The 16006-nt window shown below is 39.4% G+C and overlaps 1 protein-coding gene across 5 annotated transcripts in view; it reads right to left on the bottom strand.

The window, feature by feature from the left end:
• Positions 1-16006, bottom strand: part of NPRL3 (NPR3 like, GATOR1 complex subunit) — a 1033612-nt gene that overhangs the window by 881177 nt on the left and 136429 nt on the right. For 3 of the 5 annotated variants that reach the window (XM_044089441.1, XM_044089439.1, XM_044089442.1), the window contains exon 3: positions 5772-5810. The exons of the other annotated variants lie outside the window; for them this stretch is intronic. In XM_044089441.1, the coding sequence (XP_043945376.1) occupies positions 5772-5810 (39 nt within the window). The remainder of the gene's footprint in view (positions 1-5771; positions 5811-16006) is intronic. 5 annotated transcript variants of the gene reach the window in all.

Below are 16006 nucleotides of genomic sequence, written 5' to 3'. Positions count from 1 at the left end.
ACCATCTAACCTAACTTTAGAATATCATCTTAAATATTCCACCCATAAACCTTCAGGATCTCTTTTAGTCTGTCTCTCCGACGCTGGAGTACTATGGTCAGACCCAGTCTTCCACCCTCTGGCAACATGGCTCAGTCTGCTCTCAGCCCATTTGTGGCATGTCTGATCACATTAGGTGTTCTAAGTGTAGCAACTGCCTTACGCTTACAGACTATTCATTAATTCCATAAGTTGATAGTATTACCTGTGAGATATAAATATTTATGAAACATGAAGGCACATCAATCCACTGTCATTTAACATCATATGTCCACAACCCAGGTCAATAATTTATACTGAGGCTGTAAAGAAAAAAATCCACAAAGCTTCTTAGAACTCACTGTAAATATCCCGGCCTCCAGCACTCAAAGCCAAGACATACTCCCACTCCACTGACATATATTGCAAATTGGCATCTCTAACCAAAATGTCACCAGGAAAACATGCTTAATGACAGACAGCCAATTACCTGTTCTCAGTCAGTTACTTCAATCCTCCTTCCATGATATGTGACTAAAGACCTGTTCTAGGCCAGCTACTTCTGTCGTCTGTCCATGACATGTGGCCAGCAACCTATCCTCAGCCTGATATTTCTGTCTTCCTTCCATGCAAAGTAGCTGAAGACCTGTCCACAGCTTGTCAACTCTATTCTTCTTCCATGACATGACCGATGATCTGCCCTCAGCCTGCCACATTCCATAACAAGCATCTCCACCATCCATCTTCTAAAACATACAGCTATCACTGCCACTTCTGAATTCCTTTCTTCCTTCACGTGGCCAGCAATCTGTTCTGGGTCTAGCATTTTCACCATCAAATGACAAGTAACTAACAATTTGTCATCAGTCCGATACTTATGTCACCCTTCCATGACATGTGACTATTAATCTGCTGGTCCTGACACTTCTATTCTCTTGCCTACCTGCAGACATTATCATTTTATGCTGCAAGAAGATCATGCAGATCACAAGCTACTGGGATTTGATATTTTATTAAAATAATTAAAGGCAAAACAAGCTTTTGCTCACTGTTTAGAACTTTATTTATGGAAAATTAAGTTGACGTACAAGAACATTAGACTGTACTGAGGAGATTGCAGACTGTGACTTCTCTTAACAAACATGGTGGTGAAGTCATAAAAGAACATGATGTTTGGTACTGCAAGGAAGGTTAAGCAGCAGCCGGCTATAATTTTTGATCACAAATTGTGTGTGTGGTTGGGGAGGGTCACTTGATTCAACCATGTTCTTTAATTATCAAGGAGTCTTCCACAACCATTCCACTATACCTCTAGAATCTTAGCAATGTATTTGGCTTAAAGTAAAACAATGTCATCAAACCTATATGATGGGGAAAAAATTGTGTAACGACTCATTATTTGGAATTTCTAATCCACAACTGCCATAACCCTCCCACCTTTGGCAGCTGTATCTCCACATGACTGTATGTCATCACTTGGAGAGAGGTTAATAGATTTCAAATTCCTGTATTCAAGCGCTAAAGCCATCAAGGAATGTGGACTCTGAGATGATGTGTTCAAATTTCATCTATTAACAGGTCAGGTTTTTTCTTAAAGATTTCAAGACTTTAGGAAGACCTAACCCTGGGAGCCTACGTATGGTCAGAGTGATACATTTACCTTGCTCCCTTGTCTTAACAAACATAATTTAAAGTGGCAAGTTTTAATGTCAAACTGTTCTTTAAAAAAAAAAATGCAAGCCCAATATAATCCTTAAATGTTAGTCATAAAGAGCTGTATATCCCAGTATTACTTTTCTTTTATGTTGTGACCTAAATATTCAACATTTACAACCTAGCACTACAGTACAAATCTTTGCACACAAACAGCTTCCTTGTTGTTGTTGTTTGTCTTTCGGCTTTTCCTGGTGAGGAGTCGCCACAGTGGAACTCAGGTCCGCTAATGATTGGCAGTAGATTTTCATGAACGCCAAGGTGCCAGCTCGATGTTCAACCTTCAACGAAGGCACGCCCATTTACGCATGTCTTTCGAACACCCACCCAACCGCGGGGAGGACATGCAGACTCCACACAGAAGGCACTCCCCGCACTCCAGCCGAGAATCGAAAGGGAGAACCTCTTGCTGTGAGGCAACAATGCTACCGCTGCAGACAGCTTCCTTGTAAACCTTCTTTTAATGAATTCTAAGAGCTTAAATTCAGTAGAGTTGTACCTTAAGGCCACTACCCACAAAGACGCATCTTTGTTCCTAACCGCGGGGAGGAGATGCAGACTCCACACAGAAGGCACTCCCCGCACTCCAGCCAAGAATCGAACGGGAGAACCTATTGCTGTGAGGCAACAATGCTACCGCTGCGGACAGTTTCCTTGTAAACCTTCTTTTAATGAATTCTAAGAGCTTAAATTCAGTAGAGTTGTACCTTAAGGCCACTACGCACAAAGACGCATCTTTGTTCCTCACAGACATTTCTTCTAAGTCATGGTCTGGCACCTTCAAATCAGCAACCCCATTCCCCACCTGCTTTCAATCTCAACAGCTTGCAGCTTCCCTGGTAACCACCTCTGAGTTCATCTCTAAATGCCCCTAAATGACTTGCATTGTGTCTTGTTCTGGTGGCATTTATGAGCACCATACACTAAAAACAATATTATAAAAAATTCTACAAAATATAAACACTGCTGCTGTATCTTGTTAATTATCTGTTTGCTACATACTTCCATAATCCTCCATAAAGTACATTCAGTCCACTTGCTAAACTCTACCTAACTTTTCACTATCAGTATGCCCTCTTATACCTCCAAAGATTAATTATAACCTCTGCATACTATTTTACATTTACATCTACAGATCTCATTTCCTCTTCTGATCTTATTTAATTATTAGATATATCTACGGTTACCTATAATTATTGCTGCTTTTTATGAATTATTGTCTTATATTGTTTAATACTTAAATTTCAAACAATGAAGATGCAGAACTAATTGCCTCTGTATTTAACTAATATACTTTCATTGTAATTACTGTGAAATTCTAATGCTTTTAATAACCTGTATACTGTGGAGCTTTTTTCCCCAGGCCTCCTCTGAAAAAGGGCTATTCAGCTCAGTCGGACCATCCTAGTCAACAAATGTAAAATAAATAAATAAATAACTACATGCCAATAAGTAGCCTCTGTAAAAGCATTCATTGTAAAGATTTGTAAATCTAACATTCTCAAGTAAATAAATCTATCTATATCAGGATAAAATAAACAGGAATGGAGAATGGTAATGCTGGTTCCCACACACAAAAGGGAGTCTAGGAGGAACCGGAAAAATAAAGACTAGTCATATCTATTTTTATCTCAGGAAAGGTTATGGAGAGACTTCAGAGTCCCGTGGGTAGCATGGTACAGTTCCTGAATGATAACTGTCCAGCAGATTTACAGTGGTATGGATTCATACAGATGTTTTTTTAGTCTACCATGATTCAGTTTTATACCTAGATCCAGCTAAGTTAGACAAAGAAAAGCCAATGTATGTAAAGTATCCTTTCCTTGGCAAAAACCTTATAATGCTAAGCCTTACAGGAAGTTGGTGGGTAAATTAACAAGCTTGTATCTAAACAGTAGAAGATAGAAAACCGACAACAGAACAAGAGAGACAAAGGACAGTTAATAGGAATGTAAGGGAGCGGTCAAGGAAGAATCCAATGACCATACTAGGATACACAAGATTCTTTGCAGCCTCCAGTTTGTTTCAGTAACTTTGTGATAGGCATTGCTGTCAGAAAGGACAGATGATAATACAAGTAAGAGAGGAACATGTAGTAGAAGGCATATCCCTACGGGTGGGCACAGGAGAAAATAAAAGACTGAGGTCTTATAAATAATCTCAGGTTATACCAATGTCAGACAACAACAAAGGCTATCACAATGCAGGGATGTATTGCCAAGAATATGCACTCAGGCCATGTGTTCCCTCTCTTCCTGTTACACACGGCATTAAAACAATTTGCTCAGAAAACAGAGTTGTGTTCTGAAGGTTACTCTGGGAAACAGATCTCAAGTTGTCAAAGACTGAGTGTAGGGCTACTGAGGTGATAATGGGAAATTGGGAATATGAAGCAAGAGCAACAGCTCAGGGAAACCAGAAGTGTACATACATTTTTTAATCTCTTCTTTTACAGCCTAGCACCAGCTGACCATCTGGCTCAACTACCACGATTTGGCCTAGTCATTCCCTTACAAAGCAGAATCGAATAGCAGAGCAAGCATCATCCAAGCAGCCATCAGAGGATTTTATTATGTTGCTCCTCTCATTTTCCTGAGCATGTCTGCAATAAGGTGGTGTGAGGGCTTATTACCTCCTCCTCTATGTGGTGTTATCCACATGGCCCATTCTCTTTGAAGACAGATGCCACTGTCCATTATCAGCATCTATCAGTAACTGTATGTGAAGTGCACATCTTGAACTGGCCCTTTCCCTTAGCCAGGCCAGCAGGCTCCATATTTTCATTCCTCTCCCTCTATAACCAGTTCCTCTAGCATCCAGGTCATTTATCAAGTCTGTTTCATCTGAGGTGTACTCCATGATTCACCCCTCTACCTCATGGAGTCTGATAAAAACATACAAAATACTTGGGAAAAGGGCAAAGGGTGAAGGCTATGGGTATATCATCTCTTCATGGGAAATGTAGGTGGCAAGAAAAGGAAGGGGCAGATGATAAAGCACATCATGTCAAAAGGAAAATAAATGTGTGCATGTGTGTGTGTGTGTGCGTGTGTGCGTGTGTGTGTGCATGTGTGTGTGGTAGAGAAACAAAGGATAAGGGGATGCAGGTGGCACAGCATACAGACAAATCATACTGGGGAAAATGTAAGTGAAACATCTGAAAAGGAAGGGAGAAGTAGCAGCATGCATAGCAAGAGGATGGGGTAAAGCATCAACATCATGAAATACTTGTTCAAAAAATCTGACATTGGACCCCTCATCTATTATCAGAGGGAGAGACCGAATGCAAATAAAATGATATTGTGATTTAGCAAAATGATTAGGGTGCTCACCTCACAGACACAGGGTAAAGGACTTGATTCTCACCTTGGTCACTGTCAATTTATTGTCTAGGTATACAAATGATCTGCAGATTGATTATCTAGTTTTTACATATGAGCATATGATATGATTAAAAATGTTGATGAAAGGTGGGAAAATACAGAAATGTGCTAAAGATACTTACAAAAAGCAAGACACAACAACCTAGCAGATGAAACTGACTAAATGTCTTCTTCCATTAGTACATACAAAAGGCTGCATGTATGTTTGTATTTAACTAAATAAATAATCAACCAGTTTTCATTTTTATGTGGGAAACTTTTGCTACCACTCAACCTCCTTCTTTTGTGGTGGTTTTCTTAAATCATACCCACCTTTCCATGAACATAATACGTGGCTCCTTCCAGTAATAATCTCACAAAGACGTAAAAGAATACTGTACAGCAAAAATGAGTGCACAACTCTCACTGTCAGTTATCACATATATATAGCAATGGCTACACATTTTAATATGATGATCATCATTTGAAAACATATGTACAAAATCTGTTTAGAGCAGGAAGGAGGATGAAATAAGCCAGCCACAAGAAGATTAGTGAGCATTAGGTTAATAAACATTTATACCACAACCAAAAGGCAAGACGAACTGACTGTGACACACACAGGCACGCACACAAAAAAATACATTTGAGTCAAATGGTTTAGATGACCATTCTTACCCTGCAACCAACTGTTCGTCAGTTGGGGAAGATTCCTTTCTGTAAATGGGGAACACAGACATAAACAAACAAACAAACAAAAAAAGAATAAAGCAAACTAGAAAAAAAAAAAAATCACAAAAAAAAAAAAAAAAAACAGTGACATGTACAATGCAAACAAAGTTAATAAAATAAATGTAAATGTCTACAGCAAGTATGTGAAATGCAACATGGAAATATGCACAGTTATGCAGACGTTTAATACAATAAAGCTAAACAATGATAATAAAGATTTTACAAATCATGAACAGTAACCACAGTGATGGTTTACAGCTCTCCTGCCAGGTAAAAATGGGACTGAAGAACCAGGGAGTATTTGAAAAAAAAAAAAGTGATCGCTGAGGAGTATCAGAACTGATATCCTGAATTACAGAGGCTGCATCTGATTCTGAACAGTTTTGAGGCACATTGTTTTAGCAAAGTTAAAAGCACTATTAGTGAAATCTATAAACCTGCTATAGTAAAACTGCTACAGAGACTAAAGCAAGTCAGAAATGTGCATAATGTGCTGCCAAGAGTAGGCACGGAAGTAGCATAATCAAGTTAACATCCTGACCTCATTATACAGCTGGAAGAAACTACTTAATTTACATTTCAAGCCACATAAGGCACTAATGAAATGAAAATAGGAAATGCAATATTTCAAAGGAAAACATGGCCCATTCAAGCAATACAACAGACCTGCAAAAGATCAGAACTTAAAACATTAATCAGTGATTTTCCCGAGCAGCAAAAGACAGCGCCAATGAATGTGAATGCAACACATTTTCTGATAACTAAAACTGAATATGCAACTTCTGCAAAACACTTTTAATGTGATGTTGTTTCAACGAACAGAAACAGTCATTCATGCATATTTGTATCAAATTGTTCACTGACCACTTTACACAAACATCAAATCTGGTTACTGCTGTATGTAAGAAACCTGAGGGTTTACCACATGTATACCATTTTACACAGTTGCTGTAGGTATTCACAAACACAAGTCTGCAAAAGCCGATTGATGTTATTAGCTGGACATACTTCTAAAAACAGTAAAATAATTATTTATCCTAATCCTGTGTAACAGACAAATCTTGCATTTCAAACAGCAGCACCTTTGAAAAATACATCAAGCCTTGCATTTTCATTTATTCATAGTATGAAGCTCAGCTTAGTCAGCACTTAGTGAGAGAACTAGCTTTTATGTCATCTGATGTACATATTGCAAGGATGAAGATGACTTTTAGAGGCGTATTCCTGTCAATAAACCAGAACTACTATAAATGATAACGGGTGAGTTTCTAAAATTATCTGGATTTTTTGCGTTTGTAAGTGCAAGGACAGTTATACGGCAAACTGTGATTATTGGGAATTGTTTCCATACAGATGTTATATGTAGATTTCCATGATTCCTAACGCTCCAGTCCCAATTCCCTGAAGTATTCTTTCCCAGCTGTTTTTTCAGTTGCGCTTTCAAAAGCAGGGTGTTTCTACTTTCCCCCACAGTTGAGTGTCCATGGAATTAGAAAATTTCAGTACAGGGAATGTGTGTGTGTGTGTGTGTGTGTGTGTGTGTGTGTGTGTGTGTGTGTGTAGGGGGAATCCCCCCCCCCCCCAAAAAAAAAACAAGAAAAGTATTTTGTGCAATATGGTTATTTATGGGTTACTACTTGATAGTCTACGATCGACATTCTGGGTTCAATATTTTAAAGTTGAGATTGTGGACTTTCGAAATTAAGAAGTGGACCCATATGTGAATGTGTGTGTAATATATATTTATATAGATTCATATATATATATTTTATACATATATATATATATATATATATATATATATATATATACACACATATATATATAAATAAAAATGTAAATGTTAGTTTGTTCAAAATCTTAAATCTCCGAAAGTTCTTCACCGATTGCTTTGAAATTTTCACACAATGTTGCATGTTTTTATATACCTACTATTATATAGATGTCACACGTTGCATTCGAATACGTGCGTGTTTTTATATACCTACTATTATATAGATGTAAAATGCTTACCTGAAATACTCTACTTTGTGGCGACACGTAAAGACGTTACAATTAACTACAAATATGCGTGTCCAGCTGCAAAACGATCGATCAGCTGAGATATTCTCACATTAATTGCTGGAAATTGGAAACAGAAAGGTGCCGGTTGATCTGACCTCAGGACGAATTTCATTGCCTCATAACTTCTGCAATTTAGTGACGTCAAAAGAAGAATTGGTTAAAAAAGTATTTCCCAATATTCAAACCAATTATAAGAATCACGATTGGCTGACTGAACGAGCTATTCTTGTGGCCAAGAACAAAGACGTCTACAAACTTAACAATATTATTCAGTCTAACATTCAAAGCGAGGCAGTCACATACAAGTCTGTCAACACTGTTGTGGAAGCAGATGAAGCGGTTAATTATCCAACAGAATTTCTGAATTCACTCGATCTGCCCGGGATGCCACCGCACGTACTGCAATTGAAAATCGGCGTGCCAATTATCATGTTGCGAAATATCAACCAGCCAAAGCTTTGCAACGGCACGCGGCTTGCAGTAAAAAAATTAATGAGCAACATCGTAGAAGCAACAATCTTGACAGGACCTTTCAAAGGTGAAGATGTCCTCATTCCTCGCATTCCTATGATTCCAACAGATATGCCATTCCAATTTAAGAGATTGCAATTCCCAATTCGATTGGCATTTGCAATCACCATCAACAAAGCTCAGGGCCAATCTTTAGAATTGTGCGGTTTAGATCTACACACGGATTGCTTCTCACATGGACAATTATATGTTGCGTGTTCTACAGTCGGCAATCCAGACACTCTCTATATCTGCACAGACAATGGAACAACAAAAAATATTGTATACCCACAAGCATTGTGAAATTAAACATATTAGAAATGTGCGCTTTCTCTTTTCTTTCTTTTCCATTTAACCAGACTGAGCCACAGCAACGTGTGGCTGGGTACAGCTAGTATATATATATATATATATATATATATATAAATATAAATATATATATATATATATATATATATATATATATATATATATATATATTTATATATATATATATATATATATATATATATTTATATATATATATATATATATATATGTATATATATATATATATATATATATATATATATATATATATATATGTACATATATATATATATATATATATACATACATATATATATATGTGTATATATATATATATATATATATACATATATATGTATATAGAGAGAGAGACAGAGAGAAAATGTGTGTCTGCATATATATGTGTATACACACACACACACAAAATGTCTCCTTTTTATCCAGTGACCTGTCCTCCCAATTGCCACTGTAATGTTTCTCATTTGCTAACTTACTGATGCCTATAAAGGTAAAAATGGCACAAGGATGTTTATCTAAATGGCAAACAAAGGTGCTACGATTCCTGTGACTAATGCTGCCATTAACATGCAGGAAAATCCTTTTTTTAAAAGGCCTCAAAATCTGGCAGACATAAAAAGAGCTACAGAGCGCACACCGCCAAGTATTACATCCAAACAGTATCATTTCTACCCATGCATACTGGGGTAAAATAATTGGTTTTACAACTTCTAATGCAGTGTGTGCAAAGGAGAAAATCCCTTAGGTGGCGATCCCTAAAAATATTCTCTCTTCCTGCTCAGAAAGGGTGTTTTTACCAACTCAAAGATAACCCAATGTTTTTTTTTTACCCTCACTAAATGTAAACTGACATCTATCTGCTACTAATGTCCAAAAAAGGAATTATTCTTTACAATGTACCGCAAATTCTGATCATCATTAACATTAAAAAAATTGCCACCATATGTAGTAACAATTCTTACATTATCCCTTGTTCATATCATATAGCTTATGTTGCATTCAAACATTTCCAAACATCTGTTGGATTTCACATTATGCTTTTTCCAAAAAGGCTTTTTTGTAAACCCCTTTTTTTTCTGGTACCAAATGTGCCACTTCCTTCTACACTCATATACTGTGGAGAAAAGTGTCACATATGAATACATTGTCACTTGTACATTCCATACAATAAGGACTATACACTGCCACAGAGGTATATTCCTTAATATAGGTCTCTGATGGCAACTCAAAGGCATAAGTAAAGAATTTTGAGTAAATGGTTTCCTAAATAATTTAGTACTAGCCAAACCCTCAGCTCACTTGGTTATAGTTACATCGAAGTAAACTTAATGCTCTATTTGTTGTTAAGGTATGTTACAAAACAGAATTTCTAACTCCATTTTACTACCATCCCAAAGAACCCAAAAGTCACTTAAGAAACATTTCTACAGGTGAATATTTCTATTGTATCTTGTGGTAGACAGATCAAGTACCATTGTAGAAACAAAGATCATTCATGTTCAAAACCATATTTAATAAGATAAGGATAAAAACTTTCATGGGTTCATTACAAAGATTAGTCTTTGACAACTAAAGACAGACTGCTTCCATTCCTCCCTCATGGGGACTGCTGGTGTACGACGACTGCACATCCATGCTAATCATGTAAGTAGTTCACAGGTGTGCACTAGGCTAATGGCCCTGGAACCTCCACAAGCCTGGCACCCTGGCATCGTGCCACCAGACCCTAGTTCCCAGTGCCTCTGTTGAGCAGAGCCACTAGAGTGATCCCCGGGGTGAACCTTCTATTTCCCATCCACTCATCAAGATTTCTCTTGAAGAGGGCTAGAAAGGTGCTCTGCTTGACATGTATGGGAATTCTATTCCATAGCATGGGCAGTCTCTGGGTTATGAACCTGTCCCTCCAGCATATTCTGTTGATTGTGGTAATGAGGGTGAGGTCTCTGGAGCGTGTGGTGCAGAGGGATCAGGATTTCTTTAGATGTAGCATTTATAACAGAGCTGGGTCAGACATGGCTTTGTCAGTCAAGCAGAGATCGCCTCTAAGTAGGCGATATGAGACAGAGAATAGTTGTATTTTTTTTTTTTTAGTCTGTCCATATAGGACAAGTGTTTAAGGCCTAGAATCTTCTTTGTGAGGTGCTTTTGCGGCCTCTCCAGTTGTTTCAGGTGTCTAATGAGGTACATGCCAAATGGGGAACTGCACTCGATGATTGGCATAATGAGGGAAGAGTAGAGGGAGACAATGACCGCTTTCTTCCTGGATGCAAAACCTTTAGTAATGAGATGTGCCACAGAGAAGGACTTTCTGACCACAGTAGCAAAGTGGTGGTCAAATGAGAGGTTGCTGTCAACCTGTGTTCCCAGATCTCTTATAACACCTTCTGTGTTCAGTGGACTACCATCGATGTGGTAATTCAGGGGAACCGGGTTTTTCCCAAGGGGGATGACGACACATTTTCTGGCATTGAGCTTAAGGCCATGGTTCTGACACCAGTCATCGGTCTCAATGAGGCCTTTCTATAGGATGTCAACATCACTTGGGGAGTTAACAATAGCTCCCAAATTGCAATCGTCTGCAAACTTTGTCAGCCAGAGTCAGGTCAAGTTGGCCTGGACTTCAGAGAAGTAGATATTAAACAGGAGAGGACCCAGGACCGAACCCTGTGGGACTCCACTCGTGACTGGTCTGCAGTCTGACTTGGAGTCAGCTACTTTCACACTGTGGGTTCTGTGAGCCAGTTTGCAACCCACCTAGTGATACAGGGGTTGATGCCTAGCTTAGTGAGTTTTTCTATGATTCCTGAGTGGGGAATGGTATCAAAGGTCTTGGCCAGATCAAGATAGGGTGCATGAACCACCTTGCCTTCATCCTCAGCTCTGGTGACTGACTCAAAGAAGTCGACCAAGTTAAGCAAGTATGATCTACCCTTCACAAAACCAAACTGTGTAGTTTCCAGAGTTTGGAGACTCCCTATATCCTTGTTTAATAGGTCCATGATGATGCGTTCCATAGCTTTGCATATCAGACTTGGCAGGCTAATGGGGAGATAGTTCCCAGGGTCTGTAGTCACTCCTCCTTTGTGGAGAGGGATAACTGTAGCAGTGTACCATTTGGTAGAGACTAAGCCTGAGGTGAGGCTGTGATTTAACAGGGCACACAGGTGAGGTGCCAGTTCATGCTGTAGTTCATGTAGAACACAGCCAGGGATATTTTCAGGTCCCATAGAAGCTGTATTCTTGGCCTTGGACAGTGCTGTTTTAACCTGTGCAGCAGTAATACTGGTTGCCTGGCAATCTACTGATATTGTGATTGGGCCTTTGGGGGGGGGGGGTAAAGTTGGCACTGAATCTGTCGGCCAGTATATTGGCAATATCTGTTGGCTCGGTATAGGAGGTACCATTGTTCAGTAGCTCAGGGCAAATCTGGGTATTGCTGTGGAGATGCTTTACATAACTATAAAAGGCCTTGTGGTTGTCTTTACTATATGCTGCAATTCTGTTTTCACAGCTAGCTTTAGAGGATTTGATGAGGGATCTCAACTTTTTGTTGAGGCTGATAAGGGAGTTTTTCCAGTCTTGGGACTTCACCTTATTCCGCATCAGTTTCCTCCTCCTGTTCTAGAATTTGTTTATGGCAGGGGACCACCAGATTGGTTTCCTTTTTTGGAGGAGAGCGTCTATGGTTCTACTGGGTATGGTGAGATCCATGCATTTATGTACGTGTTCGTACAGTGCATTAGTGTATGATTTGGCAGTCATGCAACTATTTGCCATTTGCATGGGTGCCGTGAAGTTAGCCACCTCTGTTTTTAGGAGCCCAAAGTTAGCTTTGGAGAAGTTTTTCATGGTGGTTACCTTTGCAGGGGTGGGAGGGATGTGGATTTCCAAGGTGATTAGTTTGTGGTCGGATCTAACCAGGGAGGCGTTGACTATTGGTGTAGAGCAATGGTCACCCATGTTAGCAATGACCAGGTTAAGGATGCTGCTATCTCTAGTGGGGGTAAGAACGAGCTGGTCCAGGGCATTGGAATTAATGAATTCCAGGAAACATTGGGCAAGTGTATTGGTACACGAGTAGTTTTCCCAGTTAATGGAGGGGTAGTTGAAGTTGCCCAGTATGGGAGTGTTAGGTTGGATCCTAAAATTCTCCATGGTGCTTAAGAACATGGAGTGTGAGTCTTGGGACATGGCTGGGGACCTATAGCAGTCTATGATCTGAATCGTTGTCTTACCCAATGTTAGCTGCACCTGAAGTATTTCAGATGCGTTATGTTGGGCTACCAGTCTAGAGGTGTGCGCATCCTTTATGAATATGGAAGCACCACCACCTTTGGAGCTTCAGTCCAAGTTTTGGGGCCAAAAGGTGTGGAATGAGTTATAGCCTGGAAGTGCAGGGGTGCTTTCTGCTGCCTTGAACGAGGTCTTTGTTATGACACAAATATCGATGTTCTCCATTTTAAGGAGTGCTTCAAGTGAGTGCATTTTGAGATTTAGACTTCTAGCGTTGAGTAGCATGACCCTCATATTGTATTTGTTTGTAGCTGTTATGGTGGTAATTTGGTCTTTGGAACAATGCCTAAAAAAGGCACTATAGGGGTGGCAAGAGCCTTGGTCATTATTCAGAAGCCCAGGGATGACAGATGTAGGCCATCTCTGGCAAAGCATAGAGGTCTGTCAATCATGTCATCCAAGGCAGACAGATGCTGGATCCCCTTAGAATGACATCAGACCTTAGCCATTTGCTGAAATCAATAATTTTCTGCTTGTACTGTGGTATCATTCTGGGTGATGGTAGGATGCTGCTCAGGACTTAGGTCATACCCCGCCTGGGCTACATAATCCGAGACCCTCTCCGTGTCATTTTTCATGTAGTCCAGGGAGGTATGTCTCGGGTCATTCACACCCACATGTACAGTGATAAGAGTCATATTTGCACCTGTTGTTGAGGGACCTGAGTGCATGCATTATGTGGCGGATCCTGGCGTCTGACATTCAGATGACAGTTACTTTCTCCTTATTCAACCTAGTGAGTGGGACATTAGTGTGCCTCACTATAGAGTCACCTATGATTAGTGTGTTGGGCACACTGTTTTGCCTTAGGGGCTTTGGCTGAGTGGCACACTAGTTTAGGAGAGTTAGGTGTCTCATGACTAGTGTTGTGTTGAGGTGATTGAGTGCATTTCTGCCTTGGAGGTCTCTGCAGTTTGGGTAGATTTTTATTGAGAGCCTCCATGAAGGTGGGTGTGTGGTTTGTGTTTTTATGTGACAGCAGCACTGGTGTGTGTTCTGGAGGGCTATTTGTTCCGGTTTACTATCAAAAATTCGAAGTGAACTCGGTCGACTCCACTTCCGTCGAGAATCGGAATGTCGAACGCCAATATTGCCGAACTACAAACCTCATCCCTATCTCGACCCATTTTAAAACCCGTCCGTGGGTTGAATTAGGTTTGTGATTCGGCAATCTCAGTGTTCAACAATGTGAGTTTCGAATTCTTTTGGTCGACCGAGTTTGTTTTGAATATTTGATAGTAAACCATTTGTTCCATGTGGTGTGGTGCAAGTGTTGACCTTCTCCTCTTTAACAGCTATTCCGGTCTTGGCTGGAAATTTGGATATGTAAGTGCATCTCTCGCAAGTCTTGAGTGTTGGGAGGTAAGATGAGAGGGTTGTCAGTGTACATGAGGTAGTTGCTACATTGCCTCAGGATGCCCAAGTTCACCAGGTTAATAGGAGACAGCACAGGGAACTGACCTTTAGACATGCCTGGAGGGGTGGGCATTAATAATAAGTACTGGAGCTGTTTCCTTGTAGAACATTTAGTGCTGGTAGCACTTGTGTGCTACAATAATTGCTACAAGAAGTCTGGCAAAGTGCTAAACAAAATAAGCTACAAAAAGTGTAGGAGAGGATAGAACTAGCAGATCTTAGGGAAAAATTGAAATGCAGACTTTGGTACCACTCAGAAAGCTTACAAACAGTCCTGGATACAGCAAATCTTTATCTGGACTAGACTAGTTACAGAAAAGATAGGAAACCAGCATAAATGCGGGCTTTTAAACCAGAAAGTTGAAAGAGATGGAAAAACTGCCCAAACGGCCAATAAGCTACAATTTCTGGGCCAGAAACCACTCCTCTTGTGGTAGATAGGCTACCTAGTGCTTATCAGTCCCACTGATAAGCTAGAAGGCTTTCCTCCAACACAGAAAGGCTTGGGGGGCTCAGAGGCTTGCATACAGTCCTGGAAAAAGCAAATCTATATCTGGACTAGACTAGTTACAGGAAAGGTGGGAAAAGCCCAAACTCGGGCTTTTAAACCAGAAAGTTGAAAGAGATGGAAAAAACTGTCCAGACGGCCAATAAGCTACAATTTCTGGGCCAGAAACCACTCCTCTTGTGGTAGAGACAGTTATGCCAATAGAATAGCTGCTTTCTAGTCAATTTGGCTGTAATGTTATTTTGTAATTTATTTGTTGGGGTTTGTGTTTAATTAGTGTGCCTTCATTTTCATGGGGTTGATTTAATTAGCTGCACATTTTTTGAGGTTTGATTTTGTGTGTGTGTGTGTGTGTGTGTGTGTGTGTGTGTGTGTGTGTGTGTGTGTGTGTGTGTATATATATATATATGTATATATATATATATATATATATATATATATATATATATATATATACATATATATACATATATATATATATATATATATATATATATATATATGTATATATATATATATATATATATATATATATATACATATATATACATATATATATATATATACAAGGTTTACTATCATATGTACGACCATTTTATGTGCATGTGCGAAATTAGGAATACCGAAAGCAGGAACTGCAAATCACATTAGCGAAGCATGTTAATGCGAACATCGTAATGTCAACTGCAAGGAAGTATTCGCACATATGAAATACGCGTATGTGATATGCAACCAAACAGTATGGCGCACAAAATAGTACACATATATTATTAAGGGCATGCTCAGTCTCCAAGGCAAAGTCAGTTGTCTGAGTCGAACACACAGAAGCAGTGGTTAGACATGTATAACAGGAAGACAACTATGGAAAGAGGCGCAATGGCATGTACAGCATTGCCGTTAAATATCTGCAATGATTGACCGTATTGTGATGCACATTCTGATGTCAATGGTTTTCCTCCTTAGTTAAGTGAAACAGCGCCAGATATATTCCAACCAGGGACTTTAAATGAGGTGTACACCACCACAGAGACAAAAAAGGGACGTTAAGATGCTTGTGATGGAT

Source organism: Protopterus annectens, chromosome 12.part0 (assembly GCF_019279795.1).
Source record: "Protopterus annectens isolate FY-2018-M chromosome 12.part0, PAN1.0, whole genome shotgun sequence".
NCBI lineage: Eukaryota > Metazoa > Chordata > Ceratodontiformes > Protopteridae > Protopterus > Protopterus annectens.
The sequence above is the reverse complement of the archived record's forward strand: the minus strand, read 5'-3'. Positions and strand labels throughout refer to the sequence as shown.